The following is a 14,620-nucleotide window of genomic DNA, read 5'->3' on the forward strand; positions in this document are numbered from 1 at the left end:
TTTTAAACTAAGAAAATAATAGAAACAAAAAAATACTAACCTGCACCTGCTTGAGCAGTTATTGTCACATCTGTATCGCCGACCACTGTTATCAACTTTGGCATGATTACTTCCGCCAGAGCTGGTAAATCGGAGAACCTTGGTTCATAGTAAGCCAAATCTGGAACAAATGCAACTGTCCTCAACAGTTCCTCCTCTGCTTGTCCAGAACTGACTGTAAAAGTCAAAATACCACTCAGAGCCAAATCATCAGCCACGGATTTAACTTCATCTTGGGCTGGACCACCTGTGATCAAAACCAACACCTGCTGGACTCCCTGTATCTTGCGTGACCCAACTGGGTACCGGAACATGTGAACCTTGGAATAATTCATGGCTGCTCCTGTGTTCAAAACTGAACCTCCAGTTAGCCTCAGCTCAGAGATTTTATTCACAACATCTTCTCTGTTGCTGTAGGTATTCAGGTAGAATTCTACTTTTGGACGGTCAGCAAACTGCAAGAGACCAATCCGGACCCGCTCAGGACGTACATCCAGCTGGTTGACCACATTAATCATGAAGTCTCTCACTTGGGGAAAGTTACTACTGCCAATGTAGTTGGAGCCATCCACAAGAAAGATGATGTCTCGGATTACTTTTTGGGTTTGCACTGTAGTGATCTCCACCACTGAGGAAAAACACAAAAACATAACAGTTACTCTTTGTGTAACACCATATACACGTATGTTCAATATTAAAGGTGGAGCATCTATTGAAACTTTTTTTTTTTTTGTTGGACATTGAGTCAACCGTAAGGCATCAACTAGAATAAGAGCCTGTCTGCTCAACAGTGGTCCACTGACCAAACTCAGCTAACAAGATTCATATCCATATCTTGGCAGGCTTTACAATGTACAGCAAGTCTTTAAGTGCCATGCTGTTGGAAAGCTTTTGAAGTAACTTAGTTGGACATGAGAAAGAAATGATTGTGAAACTAAACTCCAAACCCTAAAGATCCAGTTACAATGTAGAAAGTTATTGACAACTGGGGACAATGCCCTTCCAAAGGTGAAGAGAAGGGATTTCTTTAACCGCACTGTCTTTCTGTGTGCCTCTGAATGTGGTCTCTGATTGCAAGGATTTCAGGTGGGAGCGAAATGTTAAAATTATATTTCAAACGTCATTATTCAGTTGAGTTGAGATCTGCTTAACATTTTAATACATCACAATGCATGTATAATTGTACAGGCTTATTTTGTTCATACATCCCCCTGTGCATTTGTTCAGTGTTTTAATTTGTGCATTTAATTTACTCATGTCATTACTTATCAAAGGTATTGAATACGAAAAGATTACAAAGCTTTACCTGGATCAGTGGGTCCTTCGGCCACCACCACCCCAGCTAGAGTAGAAAGTGCATCATCGATTTCTTTTGGCTCGCGCAACATTGCACGGAAGTCCTTGTACATATACACAAGGTTTTCAGCAAAGGCAATCTTCTTCAGCTCCTGGTCGGTGGCAGTCCTGATGCCTGAAGCCAGTGTTAACACACCCATTCTATGAAGGGCTCTAACAGGTTCGTCAACACTGTCCCTGGATGTTTTACTGGTCAACAACATTAAAAGCTGTGGCACTCCCGCTTCAATACGACTGCCCTTCTCTGGCCGTAGCATGTTTGCTCGGACAAAATCCAAGGCAGCTCCAATGTCGACAACCTGTCCTGGTCTTGGTTTGATACCACCCAAAGCAGCAATTAACGCCTCACTGGTTCCATGGGTGTTGAGATCCATCTCAATTTTCTGGACATTGCTGAACAGGGCGATACCCACTTGAACCTCATCTGGACCAATTGACCTTTTGTCGACAAACCGTTTGATGAATTCACGTACAAAATTGATGTTTGATGATCCCATTGTACTGTCGATCAGGAAAATAATATCTCGTTTTCCAACTGGCAACTTTTCAGCTGAGGACATAAAAAAAAATAAAATAAATAAAGTTTTCAGAAATGCTGTAATCATCACTCTATAAATAATAATAATATATAATAATACAAAGCCCTCAAATTATAGTCTATTGTTGGGTTTATGTTTTATATCATAGTTTAATTTATAACTGCATTTATTATAAACTTATTTGAGATGTTTGCTAAACCTGGAACAGTTTTATATCTATCAAGGAATATTTTGGGCCATGTGTAATACAGTATAGACACAACCCATTCTTCAATTCTATTCTATATCTCTATGATATCTTTCATTTGCCCACAGATAAAGTGTGCCACAATTGTTAAAACATGGTGTCTAACAAACCAGGTGCCAAAATGCATAGAAAGGTAGCACAGCCAATTGAAAATGGCTGTGCTGTAGAGGAAAATCTGTTAGCCTGTGTACTCTTTGATGACAGAGTCAAGTACACTACACTACTAAGAATATATTCAAAGTTCAAGTTTAGCACAAGTATGTCTTACCATGTGAGCTATACAATAATCACTGTGAGCACTTTAGGGCTTTCAGTTATTTAGTTCCCTTCCACAACTACAATGTCCCGCCAACATTTAGAAAAGTTACATACCTTCTGTGAACTGATTATGAACTATAATGTTGCGCTGGACCACCCCATTAAGGAATGGGAGCAGCTGATCACCCATGCTTGCAACTGCTCTGAAATCAGGGGCGGACAGGACAAAACGTTTATCTGTAGCAATTGCTTCCAGATCTGCAGTGGCAGTGTCACCAATGGCCATGCCAAATGTGATAACGCTGGCCCTCTTAAGGGCCCGGTCACCGGCACCAGTATCATCAGTAGACGGCCCAGCACTGATAACCACCAATATTTGGGGCACACCCTCGTCTGCTCTGCCCCCAGACGATTCACTCAAAAGGCTCTCAGCCACTTCCTCCAAGGCAGCCCCCAGGTTAGAGGCATCACCACCTGGGTAGGCGAGGCCCTTCACTGCATCCAGGACCGAAGATTTGCTGTCATAGCTATTTAGATAGAATTTTATGTCTGGGTCGGTGCCGTACAGGGCCAAGGCCACCCGAATTGTGTCCTTGCCCACATCAAGGCGCTCAATGATTCTCAAAATGAAATCACGCACAAAGGGGAAGTTTGCTGCTCCAACGTTCTGTGATCCATCAATTAAGAGTATTAGGTCAGCTGAATCTTGTGCTTTAAGGAGAGAGAGAAAAAACAAAGCAAAATGGAACTTGTGAAAGCGTTAACCTGGTGAGACAGAGACAAAGACTTCAATCAAAGATCTCGTGCTGGCAAATAATTGCATGTGAAACATTCAGAGTGAACAAATCAATAACATTGCAGAACGCATCATACTGCATGTAGGCTGAACCAAGGAGATTTCCTCATGTGATTTTTTTTTTTTCTGTAGGTTAAATACGTATTACAGTTGCATTATGATTACTGATGTAAATGTTGCGGTCAAAGGACATTGACAAGTTTAAATAATTGCAAAAGCAATTTGGGAAGACTAAAACACAAAAAACTCATAGTCATACTATATTAAGACTGAGTCGAAAGGAAAACAAATTTAAAATCATCATTAAGCTTTTTATAATATCTCCAATTTGTTCAATTTGTCCCATTTGTGATCTCCAATGGGTTCAGCCTTGCCATGCAGACTCTTGTTACAGACCTTAGATGGAGTGACCAGTTATGACCCTGTGGACTATCCCGGGTGCCTGCATGTTTACAGTACTTTAGAAGATATTACGTGTGATTGCATATAAAATTAGCAAAACTGTGTATAGTGGTTATGCATCCAGTTCATTTTTTAATCATCACTTCCATATGTGATATTTTACTCATTCCTGCAAATTACAGATAATTTATGGACATCTACAAATAAAAACATTCTCAAAGTACTTCTGCAGGTCAGGGATGAGTCCAGGTAGGTTCATCACTGTTTCAAATACAGAATACTACACACATTTTACACAGATAGACATTGTGATTGATAAAGACAGACATATATGTGAAGAACATATAAGCAACAGTGCAGTGGTTAGCTATTGTTAAAAGCTCACTGATGGATTTTGAGATGCTGTGTTTTAAAGGGTAAAGAATCCTGAAGATCATGTCCACTTCCAAACATTTTCTAAACAATATTTTATAATGTGAGGTGCCGTGAGACATTGTCCGCTTTAAAACAAGGCGTAATCATCAGAAATGGTGTACTGAATCATGACTAAAGCTACTGCAGTATGCCACCATTAAAAATTTTTTAAAAAAAAAATCATTTGCAGCACTGTAATTGTATGTATGTATACATCTGTAGCATTATTAAAACCTGAGATGCAGTAGGTGTGTCAATAACATGCACTCTTGTTGTGATTTTTAAAGCATTAGGGGCTTATTAAATATTGCCAAACCAAAATAAGTGATGTTAATGCAGGTTTGCAGGTGGACAGTGAAAGGTTATTGTGGTTAAAATAAACAAAAGTCCGGCCACAACTGCATATGCACCGGATTCTTTCTCCACATGTAAACACATTAGTAGGGTAGTGACACTGGTCCCATTTCATTACCTGACCCTCCTCCAGCCACAGGGTCCTCATTTGACAGAGGAGCAACCCCATACTGGGTCACTGCACTGCAAAGCCCCACTACTAAATCTTGGATTATATCCTTCAAGATCAGGAAAGAGTCTACTCTGAATACATGGGTCTTATGAGGCTGGCTAGCCATCTCCCTGAGCTCGGTGTCCACCGCATCCTGAACTCCAACTGCAAAAATCTCCACGCCTGCCAGCTGCAGCACCTGAGCTGGCTCGGCCACGTCATCCTGAGAGCGCCCATCTGTTAGCACCACCACCACTTGAGCCACACCGTCAGCAGCACGGCTGCCTGAAGCAGTGGCCATGTGAGTACGTATCAGGAAATCCAGGCCCAGGCCAGTCCGGGTGCCTCCACCACGGTAAGACATGTCCTTGATGTGTGCCAGGACCCCTTGTGTTGTTGGGTAGCTGTTGAGCTGGAACTCAGTTTGGGGCCTGTTATTGTACTGCACAAGGGCAAATTTAAACCTTTCTCCTCCAACCTGGTGCAGTGATTGTATCAAGCTGTACAGAAATTGTCTGACATGATCAAAGTTGTCCTCTCCAATACTCCAGGATGAATCCACTAGAAAGTATATATCGGCTGCCAACCCTTGTGCACAATCTTCAGAAGAGAGTGTTTGGAGGACAGAAGTGAAGACCAGTAAAATGCTTGGTGAATGACACCAAAATATTGTTTTACCGTACTGTTGCATAATATAATTGTAAAACTGATATCATTCTAAGGCCTACAGCATCAGTCTACTTTGTTTCTCACTAGCATCTAACAGAACTGAGTATTCTAATGTCTTTTCCTCATTTTTTGTCCCAAATTATAATTCAAACTTTAAATTTATATTATATAGAAGATCAGTAACAATTTTCATCAAAATGAAAAAAAAATGTATATGTAGTTTTATAATCCCCATATTTCTTTTTCTATTTTTTTTATTTCAACAGGTAACAATGTAGTAATATATTTTAGTAGAGAAAAATAACAACCAAAAAAATATAATTTATTATACCCTGCGTGTCTCTCTGAAACAAAAATTGCAAGCACATGGAGTGTCTACAATAAGTGTACTATCTGCTGAGTCTGTGATTGACTTGGTTCAACTTACCATCCTGAGCATCAAGTTTAGGGAGGAGTCCTCCAAAGAGGATGCCCAGAAGGGCACATAGCGGCAACAACCGATGCCTCCTCATCTTCAGAAGAAACGAAGAGGACACCTGTGAATTAGATACAATACAATTTAAGGAAGAAATCATAAATATTAACCATATCTTCATGTTACAAGGTCTGCCCCGTTTATACTTCTGACTTCAAAGCGTGTCAGTCTACTGGAAAGAAAAAAAATAATTCATGTACACTTTGTGTTTCTGGAATGTAACTATATCTGCACTAACTATTTTCACTCATTCTCTAAATTAAACACACAGTTATATTTAATCTTTGACACAGAAGAGAATAACCTGACAAACTCTTCGGCAGAGCATGCAACAATATGAGAAATTCTACTGCTACTACTGAGATAGAGTCAGCACATCTCAGTTACCTAACCCTTCACATTATCATCACGGCAGTGTAAGTAAGGGATCCACAGCTTCTGTGGTGTATTGTTTCTATATGGTAATGATTAAAAACACCTCTTAAAATTACCATCCAGTACGCTTCAGTAATTAATTCTGCTTGACACAAGGTAATGCACTCTATACAGCCGTGTTGGACAAAAAAACCCTGTTTCACAGTAGGTTTGTTTCTTATTTAGTCAGGCTGTCCTCCTCAAATAGGGTTCACATAATAAATGTATAGATACCAACACACAAACACCTGTGTGCGCACCTGTGTGGACTCTATCCGACATGATTCATGCTAAATGTCCCAAATACATAGCAAATCCCAAACAAAAACTCTCACAATGTCTTAAGGAGCAAGTCCAAAACTCCCTGTGGTCTTTTTGAGGTTGCAAATTAAGGGGCACACACATGCATGTTAATAATATGGGTCCGGAAAGATTCAGGAGAACAAAAGCAATTACAGTGGAATAATGTTAGATGTGCCACACTGTTATCCAAGAAAAACACAACCACCCAGTACGTAAGCCCAAAATTCCAACTGTGATCTGGCAGACTTGCTATTCTAGAAATTACCAAGGAAGGGAAGAGAATGTAAATACTAACAAAAACCTGAACACATGGCACACATATCTTCACTATTTAGCTAATGATGGGGAGTAAAATTAAGTGTGGGTAGTAAAGATTAACTCAGCAGAGTCTCTTTAAAAGTCCATGTGTCAGCAGGCAGACACAGTACACAGACACACGAAGGGCAGACCTAACATGAGTTTTGAGAAAATTGTGATTTAGGGGGTCTACTTAAAATGGATTATATATTCTGACATGCTATGTAAATGAATAATATATATATATATATATATATATACACACACACACTTATTTCCTTATTGCTCATGTCTTCAAGCAATAATGAAGTACAAACACATGGCTGTCTTTTTTTAATGCAAAACTGCAGCCACTGAGTCATGGTATTTATACTTTGCTGTGTCCACTGTTTATTCAAACCTCACTTTGCAGATGAAAAGAATTTCTGAATGTCTAAACTGTGGGGAAAAAGCTCTAACAATCAGTTTTTCAGACAGGTCCATCAGCACGACTGCAAATTTGGACAGACCAAACAGTACTTTACTCTTTAACTGTTGGCATACAGTCGAAAACTGAACTGAAACTATTTAAAGATAATTGAGAATATCAAATATATATGCGGTTATTGGATCATTCTACAGTGCCTATAAAGATTACAAGGACTGCATTAATATTTTGTCTGCCCTTCTTTGCTCTCCTAAACAAACACATTAGAGATTATGAGAATTCGGTGTCCACAACCAAGCCACAGAGTGAGAGATATTCACTTCCAAAGTGCGGTCACCGTCCAAATAGAGGGTTTAAATCACAAGTTTCTTAATTTCAAGGAAATTTAAGCTCTGCTGGACACTGCAACAGATGTTTGTGTTCTCCACTCATGCTCATGTGATTTCAGGTCACTCAAAAGCCACCGCTCTGCAGAGTTTGCCAGGCTTAGCCAGTGTGTCAACACTATGGCTTCCCCTCAACACCACAGAGGAAAACATAGTCGCACAGTGAAGTCTTGTTATCTCTGATAGAAGCGGCCAAAACAATGGCGGCATGGAGTTATGTCACATAAGAAAATGTTCACAAGAAGATTTGCTCCCTCGTGTGCATTTCTGAAGTCCAGTTCACTATTCATATTTCTGTGCACATTTTTTGACAGGTTTGAAGCTATAAGTTATAGGTGAAAAAAGGTGAAGAAAAGTTGAAATCTCATAGTATGGGACTTATTTCTAAGGCAGGATTTGACTCACTGGGATCATGCAAAGGAGTTTCACTTGTACAGTAGTAAGTGTGGCTTTGCAACAGTTAGCATGTATAAATCAATCTGAGCTCTGGTGCACCCAACCCACCCTTCATCTGGAAGGATGAGACGTGACATGTGCGGTGCAGATGAGCGGAGGATCAATAATAAAGTTGAAAGGGGAAGAAGGAGGAAGGCTGAGCCACACAGCTGGTGTGTGTTAGTGCGTCTGACACCTGGCAGATGTGTGTTCACACATCACGGCCATTCTAAGCCTGCACGTATAAAACTTGGCACTCATTAGTATTGCGTAGAATGAAAGAAAATCACATGAAGAAATAACTTGGAAAAGCAAATTCATTTCTAAGGTCTGTTCTGACATGGCGTGGTGCTTTCTATACATCCCTCATAACTATTCTTTGAACAGAGAACAGCGATCCAGTACTTCTCTGAGACCTTTCAGATTAGTCTTCCATCTTTCCAGACATCTGCACTGCATCATGGAAAAAAGACAAAAAACTGGAAAGAGGAGTAGCCAAAGTTGATTTATGATGTTTAACTAAAAATCCTTTATAAAGTCTCCTCCTGATGCCGCTCTACCAGCTTCTAAAGGGAGCTGTACAACTGTCGTAATGCTGGTAGTAAATTACGTGAAAATACTTCAGACACATAAAACCAAATCTGGAGCACACAAGTTTCCCCTTGCTCATGGAACAACGACCACGCTCTTCCTCTTTGTATCATAGCAACAGGTTACATGCAAACACGAACATACGTGGAAGCAGTAGTTCACAAGTATTATTCATGACAAATTTCCAGTATATTACATTATGTTGTGACTCAGATGGATTTGATTTCACCAAATCCCACATGCACACTGTCAAACGCCGTGGTGAAGGCAGAGCTGGATTCGCCCCATCTCTGCTTGGACCATCTTACAGGAGAGGTGGAAGATTAATGACTCACACCTGGTCAACTAAACTGGTCCGCCAACACCAGCACCCCCATCATCCACCCACCCACCTAATAGCCCAAAAACCCTTCTGCTTCCCCTGGTGCATCTGGATAGGAGTGTGGAAAATACTCTCTTCTCACTTTTCCACTCCTGTGCGCTTTTCTTAAAGGGTGTGGTCTTGTGCTACTGCTGCAGTGGAAACATCTTTTTATCCGACTTCTTCATTAGAGCCTACACGTTTTTTAAAAATGTGGACGTGAATTAGCATTAGCAACAGATTTGACCGTTTTATTTTTTTTATATTACTCAACTAGTTAGTTATTTACTCAGTTAAAGTACATTTAGCAGGTCTAGGTATGCGCTGATTACAGAAATCTTAGTCTACCACACAAAATACACTATATTATAGTGCAAAGCAGTTCACAGCTCTGACACAGATCTGGGATCACAGCTCAAGACCCATTATTTAAAATCTAAAAATTAAAGCGGGGGAAGCAAGAATGTGAAACAGAGAGTGACATTTAAAGATTTGAAGAGAACAAGCACGCACACCCCTCTCCACTCTCATGCATCGTACGTTATATTGCTGTGGTCTCCTCCTTCACCTCTTGCCCTTGCAGCTTTCTCACCACTAAAGTATAGGTTTCAGCCATACTGCTAAACGCATGTTGTCTGATATTTATGAGGCAGAGGCCAAAAACTCTGCACAAACCTAAGATTATCACACTCATCAGCTTACTTGTTATAACGTGGTCAATGCACTACGTATAATCAACATGCAGTGCAATTGAGGACAACCTTAAAGGAATAAAAGTCAGAAATTAAGCAAGCATGCAAGCTCTTATAGCAAGAGCCCCAGCAGTAGATTCAAGACTTACCCTGAGCTGAAGTAGCTGTACTCCACTTTAATTTGTTTTTGAAGAAAAAAAATCGTTATGTAAAATGACTATAAGGTGGACTTTTGGTCATTATCCTCCTGATAAATTCCCTTTGCTGGCTTTTCCAGCTCCTCCCGAAGGAAGGCGGCTGAACAAGGCAGTGATAAGGTCACTGATAAGAGATGTACTGAAAGAGGGGTCTTAGTTGACGGGGGGAAATGGTTGAGACAGAAAGAGACAGACAGCCTGCCGGTCTCAAACCAGAAGAGCTGTGGTGCTGAGTTCTAGGCTGGGATGGGACAAACTTCCAAACTCTTGGAGCTCTGCCACTTCTCTTTTTCTCCTCCCACTTTCTCTAAGGAAAGGAGAAAAAAAAAGAAAAAGAAGGGAGAAAGGAGGAAAGAGGGTGAGCAGAGGGGAGAAAAGAAGTAGCCTAAATGAAAACCAGACACATATCCCTGTTTGGTCTGGATGTGAGCACTGGGGAGGATGATGTCACAAATGTGGAGCAGGCTTTTCTCCTTACCTTTTCCTAAAGTTCTCCCTCTACCTCTGTAGGGCCCTTCCACAACACTGCCATGACAGACATTTGGACGTGCTTTATTTGTACACGTTTGTACAATTTTATAGTTGTATTTAACTGACTGAGTTCACAGAAAAAAAACATAATGCAGTTTAACGAGCATGCGCTGACACTTTACAACCAACTCTCTGCACTGTGGCCCATCTTTAAAGGAGCATTCACCAATTCACTATTTAACAAACACACTCATAACTCTTCTGCAAAGGAATGTGTAAGACAGTGTACTGGCTAAATGGGAAGGCAGTTAAGGAAAGACTGTGATGTGAATTTAACTGTTTCACAACTAAAAAATGAGTGTACATATAAAGCCACACATAGTCAACTACCTAGAGTGCACACTGAAGAATATGGACTGTTTAAATGTAGATAATGAACAAATATGTTGTGCAAATTGACTTTAAGAAATGCAGTAGGTAGTCCACATTCATCTTAGATATTAATGTGTTGCTGTAGACATCTCTGGAAACAGCAAATAAAATATATTCGCAATGGACAAAATAACCTCGCTTTAGTTTTATGGTCGTCACATTTCTTCTTTCATCAACCTCATTTCCAGTCTACAACACAACTCTGCACTGCAGACACTGCACAACAGACACTGTTAGCAACCAACTAGTAGCTGAATAGCCTGCTATATTCCCCTTTGGTTGTTGGAGAACAAATCTAACAACAGAGTTGATATTATAACTACAAGCATAACATAATTGCAGTCACGTTTAGCACCTAGCTAGCAAAGATACTGAAGGCCAACACCTTGTGCTTTTTTTTTCATGTTTTTTCAGTTGTCCCTAAACCGTTTTTGTGTGTGTCTGTGTCAGGCTGCATTCTGCTGGGGATGGCTGCTGCCATCAAGGAGTGTCTTTGCTATAGGGTGTGGCTGCCTGGTCTGGTCTAGGTGGGTGCTACATGTCTAAGTAACATCCACATGAATGCCAGGTCCAAAGGTTTCCCAGCAGAATACTGAATTGTCACAAGATGGTCAAATGTATTTACTTCTCCTGTCAGTGGTTTTAATAAACATATACACACACAAGACTACACAATTTACTGGATGTCAACAGGAAAGGACCCTCAGCAGCACTTTTACTGTTGAACTCTTAAAATGCCTCAGTCCAGTCTCAATGGCAAGAGGACTGCAGCAATTCTATTTACTTAGTTATTTTTGTCAATGACGTCAGTTTGCTATAAAATCAACTTTACTCCATCACATCTGTGTGAACAAAGTTTGAAATATTAAGTCCTAATAGAAAAGATGAGCTTTTATCCCACTCTAACAGTGCACTTAATTAATTTAATACAAAAAACAAACAAACAAACAAACAAAAAAAAAAACTTAAAACACAGCATATGGAAGTATTTACAGCACTGGCTCAGTGGGGGAAGGTCATTGCTCACACCATCTAAATTTCCTGCAAAGCTTGTCAGTGTTATGATGCTTGGCAACCACAGCTATAACATTCCTTGAGTTGCTCAGATAAGCAATGGCGATTGATAAGCAACTAGACTGCCCCAACATACAGAAAAAGAAATAAAAACTGGCAACACAGTTTGGTTATCTTATTTTAGGCACTCGTATGGTGTGAGTTAAGTTCAAAGCAAGACTTGAAAAGGCTAAATCCAAATATTCCTTCATCATTTTAGAAACATGTCTTACATATATTCCCCTGAGAGAGAGCATTAACCTGACACAGACCTTCTTAATCAAAACCTTTCATGGACTTAGTGTGGTGAAGACTAATAATTATATAGTTGGGTGATCTTGGTGTCACGCTCACAGCTTTTACCAATTGCCTGAAATGTTGAGGCCCGGCAGAGCTGATAGCTGAGGAAGTGGGATACTTTGATGAATGCCACCAAGGTGACTTCATGTGGGTGGATGAAAGAGCAGAATGTTTCCTGTAATGCTTTTCTTTATAATGCTGCCCTGGCTATTGTTTCCCTCATTAATAAGTGACAGCTTTCACAACACTGACAGCTATAGATGAGAATTACAAAAGCTTTAATCACATTAAAGACATAAAAACTAGAACAAGTGACCTTTTCTGCAGCAGTCAGATGATGCTTTGGGTGTGGCTGTGAGGTCACTAGGTTCCTACAGTATGTGGAAATTATGAAAAGCAAAAGTCCTGTAAGCCCTGTAAAACAGTGAGCACACATTCAGTGTTTTTTCTCAAATAAAATGCGACTCCCTTTCAAATAATTGTAGTATTCAAACTGGTTGCTTTCCGTGGCTGTGAAGACCTTACCATTAGGAACAAACTGTTCACAGGCGGTCTAAGGAAAATGTATGTGTTGATTCCACCAACACACTTATTTCCATTGGAGCATAAGCAAATAAATGGGTGGAGATACACTGGCTTAGCTCACTCCTACCATGTCTGACGAGGAAAGTCTTAATGCCCTCAGCAATGGTCAGATGCTCAACAGAAAGAGGTGTAAATAGTGAGCAGTCAATGCCTCACTTCAGCTTTAACCCAGCCCACGTTGGGCTTCACAAGTGTTACAAAGTCACTGATTTTGATTATCAGGTAATCCTACTCCTATTCTTCTTAAAAACATGCTCTATGGCTATATGAGTGGAAGCTCTCAGACCTGTACTTGGTTCATTTGGTCCAGACTGACAGAAAATAGCTCTGTCCATGTTCATCCTCATTTTATACAAACAAGGAAGAACAAAGATGAAGTTCACAGGTAACTCATTTGTTGGACAGTTTTGCAGATATTGTTCAGAATCATCATCATCAGCTCTACAAGGACCCAACCAGGAACAAAATCCAGATGAATACAAAACTGCAGAAAGGCTACAGGCAAATGTACTAGAACTCCATTTGAAACCTTAAATTAGTAATACACAGTTGTAAATTGTAGATGTGTTTTTAGTCAAATTCAGTTTCAACCTGCATTGCTCTATTGACTTGGCAGAATATATATTAATGGCCTTGCATTTACTGTGTATGAAAATTCACTTCAGGAAGAAACTGGAAATGTCAAAGATAATCCAAGATCCACTTGACAGAATGACTGGTTTAAAGTTAGCGCATAACGTGAAACATAAATGTGTGCATACTGATCTCCAGCAGGGAAAAGTCAGCATGGTTCACGACGAAGGTCAAATGCCGAATACTCTGTTCGAGACATGGCCAGGTTCAAAAGTACATGAGAGGTCTGCAGAGAATTACAATCAAAGCAAGCAATGTGCCTGGTGAGGTGAACTGGATGACATTAGCTTTCACTGTTGAGTCTCTTGTTGGGATGCCAGCCACTGTAGTGTCCAGAGTCAATTATGCAGTGCTTCTAATTGCAGTTTGGGTAACCTTGAGTGCCTCAGTGCTTAGAGATTGGATGGTTAAAAGTCAAAATCATCATCATCTTTGGTTTTCAAAATGGTTTCATAATGATAGGCAAATATGCTGTACTTTCCCGTTTCTTTAGTGACTTTGACTCAGTACAACCCAATGAGTCATGAAAATAAGAGATTCCTATGAAACAAGAAACCATGCAGCAAAAAGTAAGCAGCACTTCTACAGTAAACTGTATAAGTGTGAAACAAGATAATGAAATGTGTAAAAAATGTTACATCATTTCCAGTGGCTTGGGGTGACAATAATATAATAATATTATCTCTACCGTGTTGTGTTGCCAGATTGTCAGCAGTCAAAGCAGAGAGGGTTGGCCTTTGTGTGACTTTTTGTCCTTCCAGCAGGTGGCCTCATCCAAAGAAGCTACTGTTCATTTCCTGAAGAGGGATATAGTGATCACATCTGGGCATACACGCTGAGGCGTTTATCTAAAGACGGCTCTAGCTGCTTGAGCTTGAGATTGAATATGTCATTGGTATCATCTGGGGTAAAATGCTGAGTAATTATTCTACATTTTCATGATGGGGTAAAGGAGGCCTGGCTAGCATTAGCTGAAAGGGTAGTTTGAATGTGGTGTTAAAGTAGTTATTTTTCCAACATTAACGATGTTACTAGGCATATACAGCATTCAAATGAAAAACTGAATAACACTTAATTCTGATTAATACTTATGATACATACTGTACATTATTATATTTGCTCAAATTGCATTAAACCTTGCATTTGCTGTCCATTCTGTCTATCTATCATTCAGCCACCTTTTGGCTTTAGATTCCCATTCCCATCTATAAGTTAAAACCCTTCTTGGTTCACCATGTGAGTTGTTCTATTGCAACCAATGGTACAAAGCGATTTTGACAGATTTTTGCCAATCAGTGCAGACTGTTTTATGTCAGTCTCTCACTCAGTCCAGATGCTGGTGC

General features: G+C 40.0%; 1 protein-coding gene across 5 annotated transcripts in view; it reads right to left on the bottom strand.

Annotated features, from left to right (window-relative positions):
• LOC311488196 (collagen alpha-3(VI) chain-like) overlaps positions 1-12,302 on the bottom strand; it is a 93,660-nt gene extending 81,358 nt beyond the window's left edge. For 2 of the 5 annotated variants that reach the window (XM_084544740.1, XM_084544738.1), the window contains exons 1-4: positions 5,653-6,593; positions 2,554-3,150; positions 1,346-1,945; positions 41-667 (exon numbers count right to left, since the gene is read on the bottom strand). In XM_084544740.1, the coding sequence (XP_084400866.1) occupies positions 41-667; positions 1,346-1,945; positions 2,554-3,150; positions 5,653-5,821 (1,993 nt within the window). In that variant the 5' untranslated portion in view covers positions 5,822-6,593. Of the gene's footprint in view, positions 1-40; positions 668-1,345; positions 1,946-2,553; positions 3,151-5,652; positions 6,594-9,755 lie in introns of those variants that run through there. The other 3 variants (XM_084544739.1, XM_084544742.1, XM_084544741.1) reach the window with 3 other exon arrangements.
• Between the last annotated feature and the right edge of the window lie 2,318 nt (positions 12,303-14,620).

The sequence above is a fragment of the Chelon labrosus genome, assembly GCF_963514085.1.
Source record: "Chelon labrosus genome assembly, chromosome: 5".
In the NCBI taxonomy this organism is placed as follows: domain Eukaryota; kingdom Metazoa; phylum Chordata; class Actinopteri; order Mugiliformes; family Mugilidae; genus Chelon; species Chelon labrosus.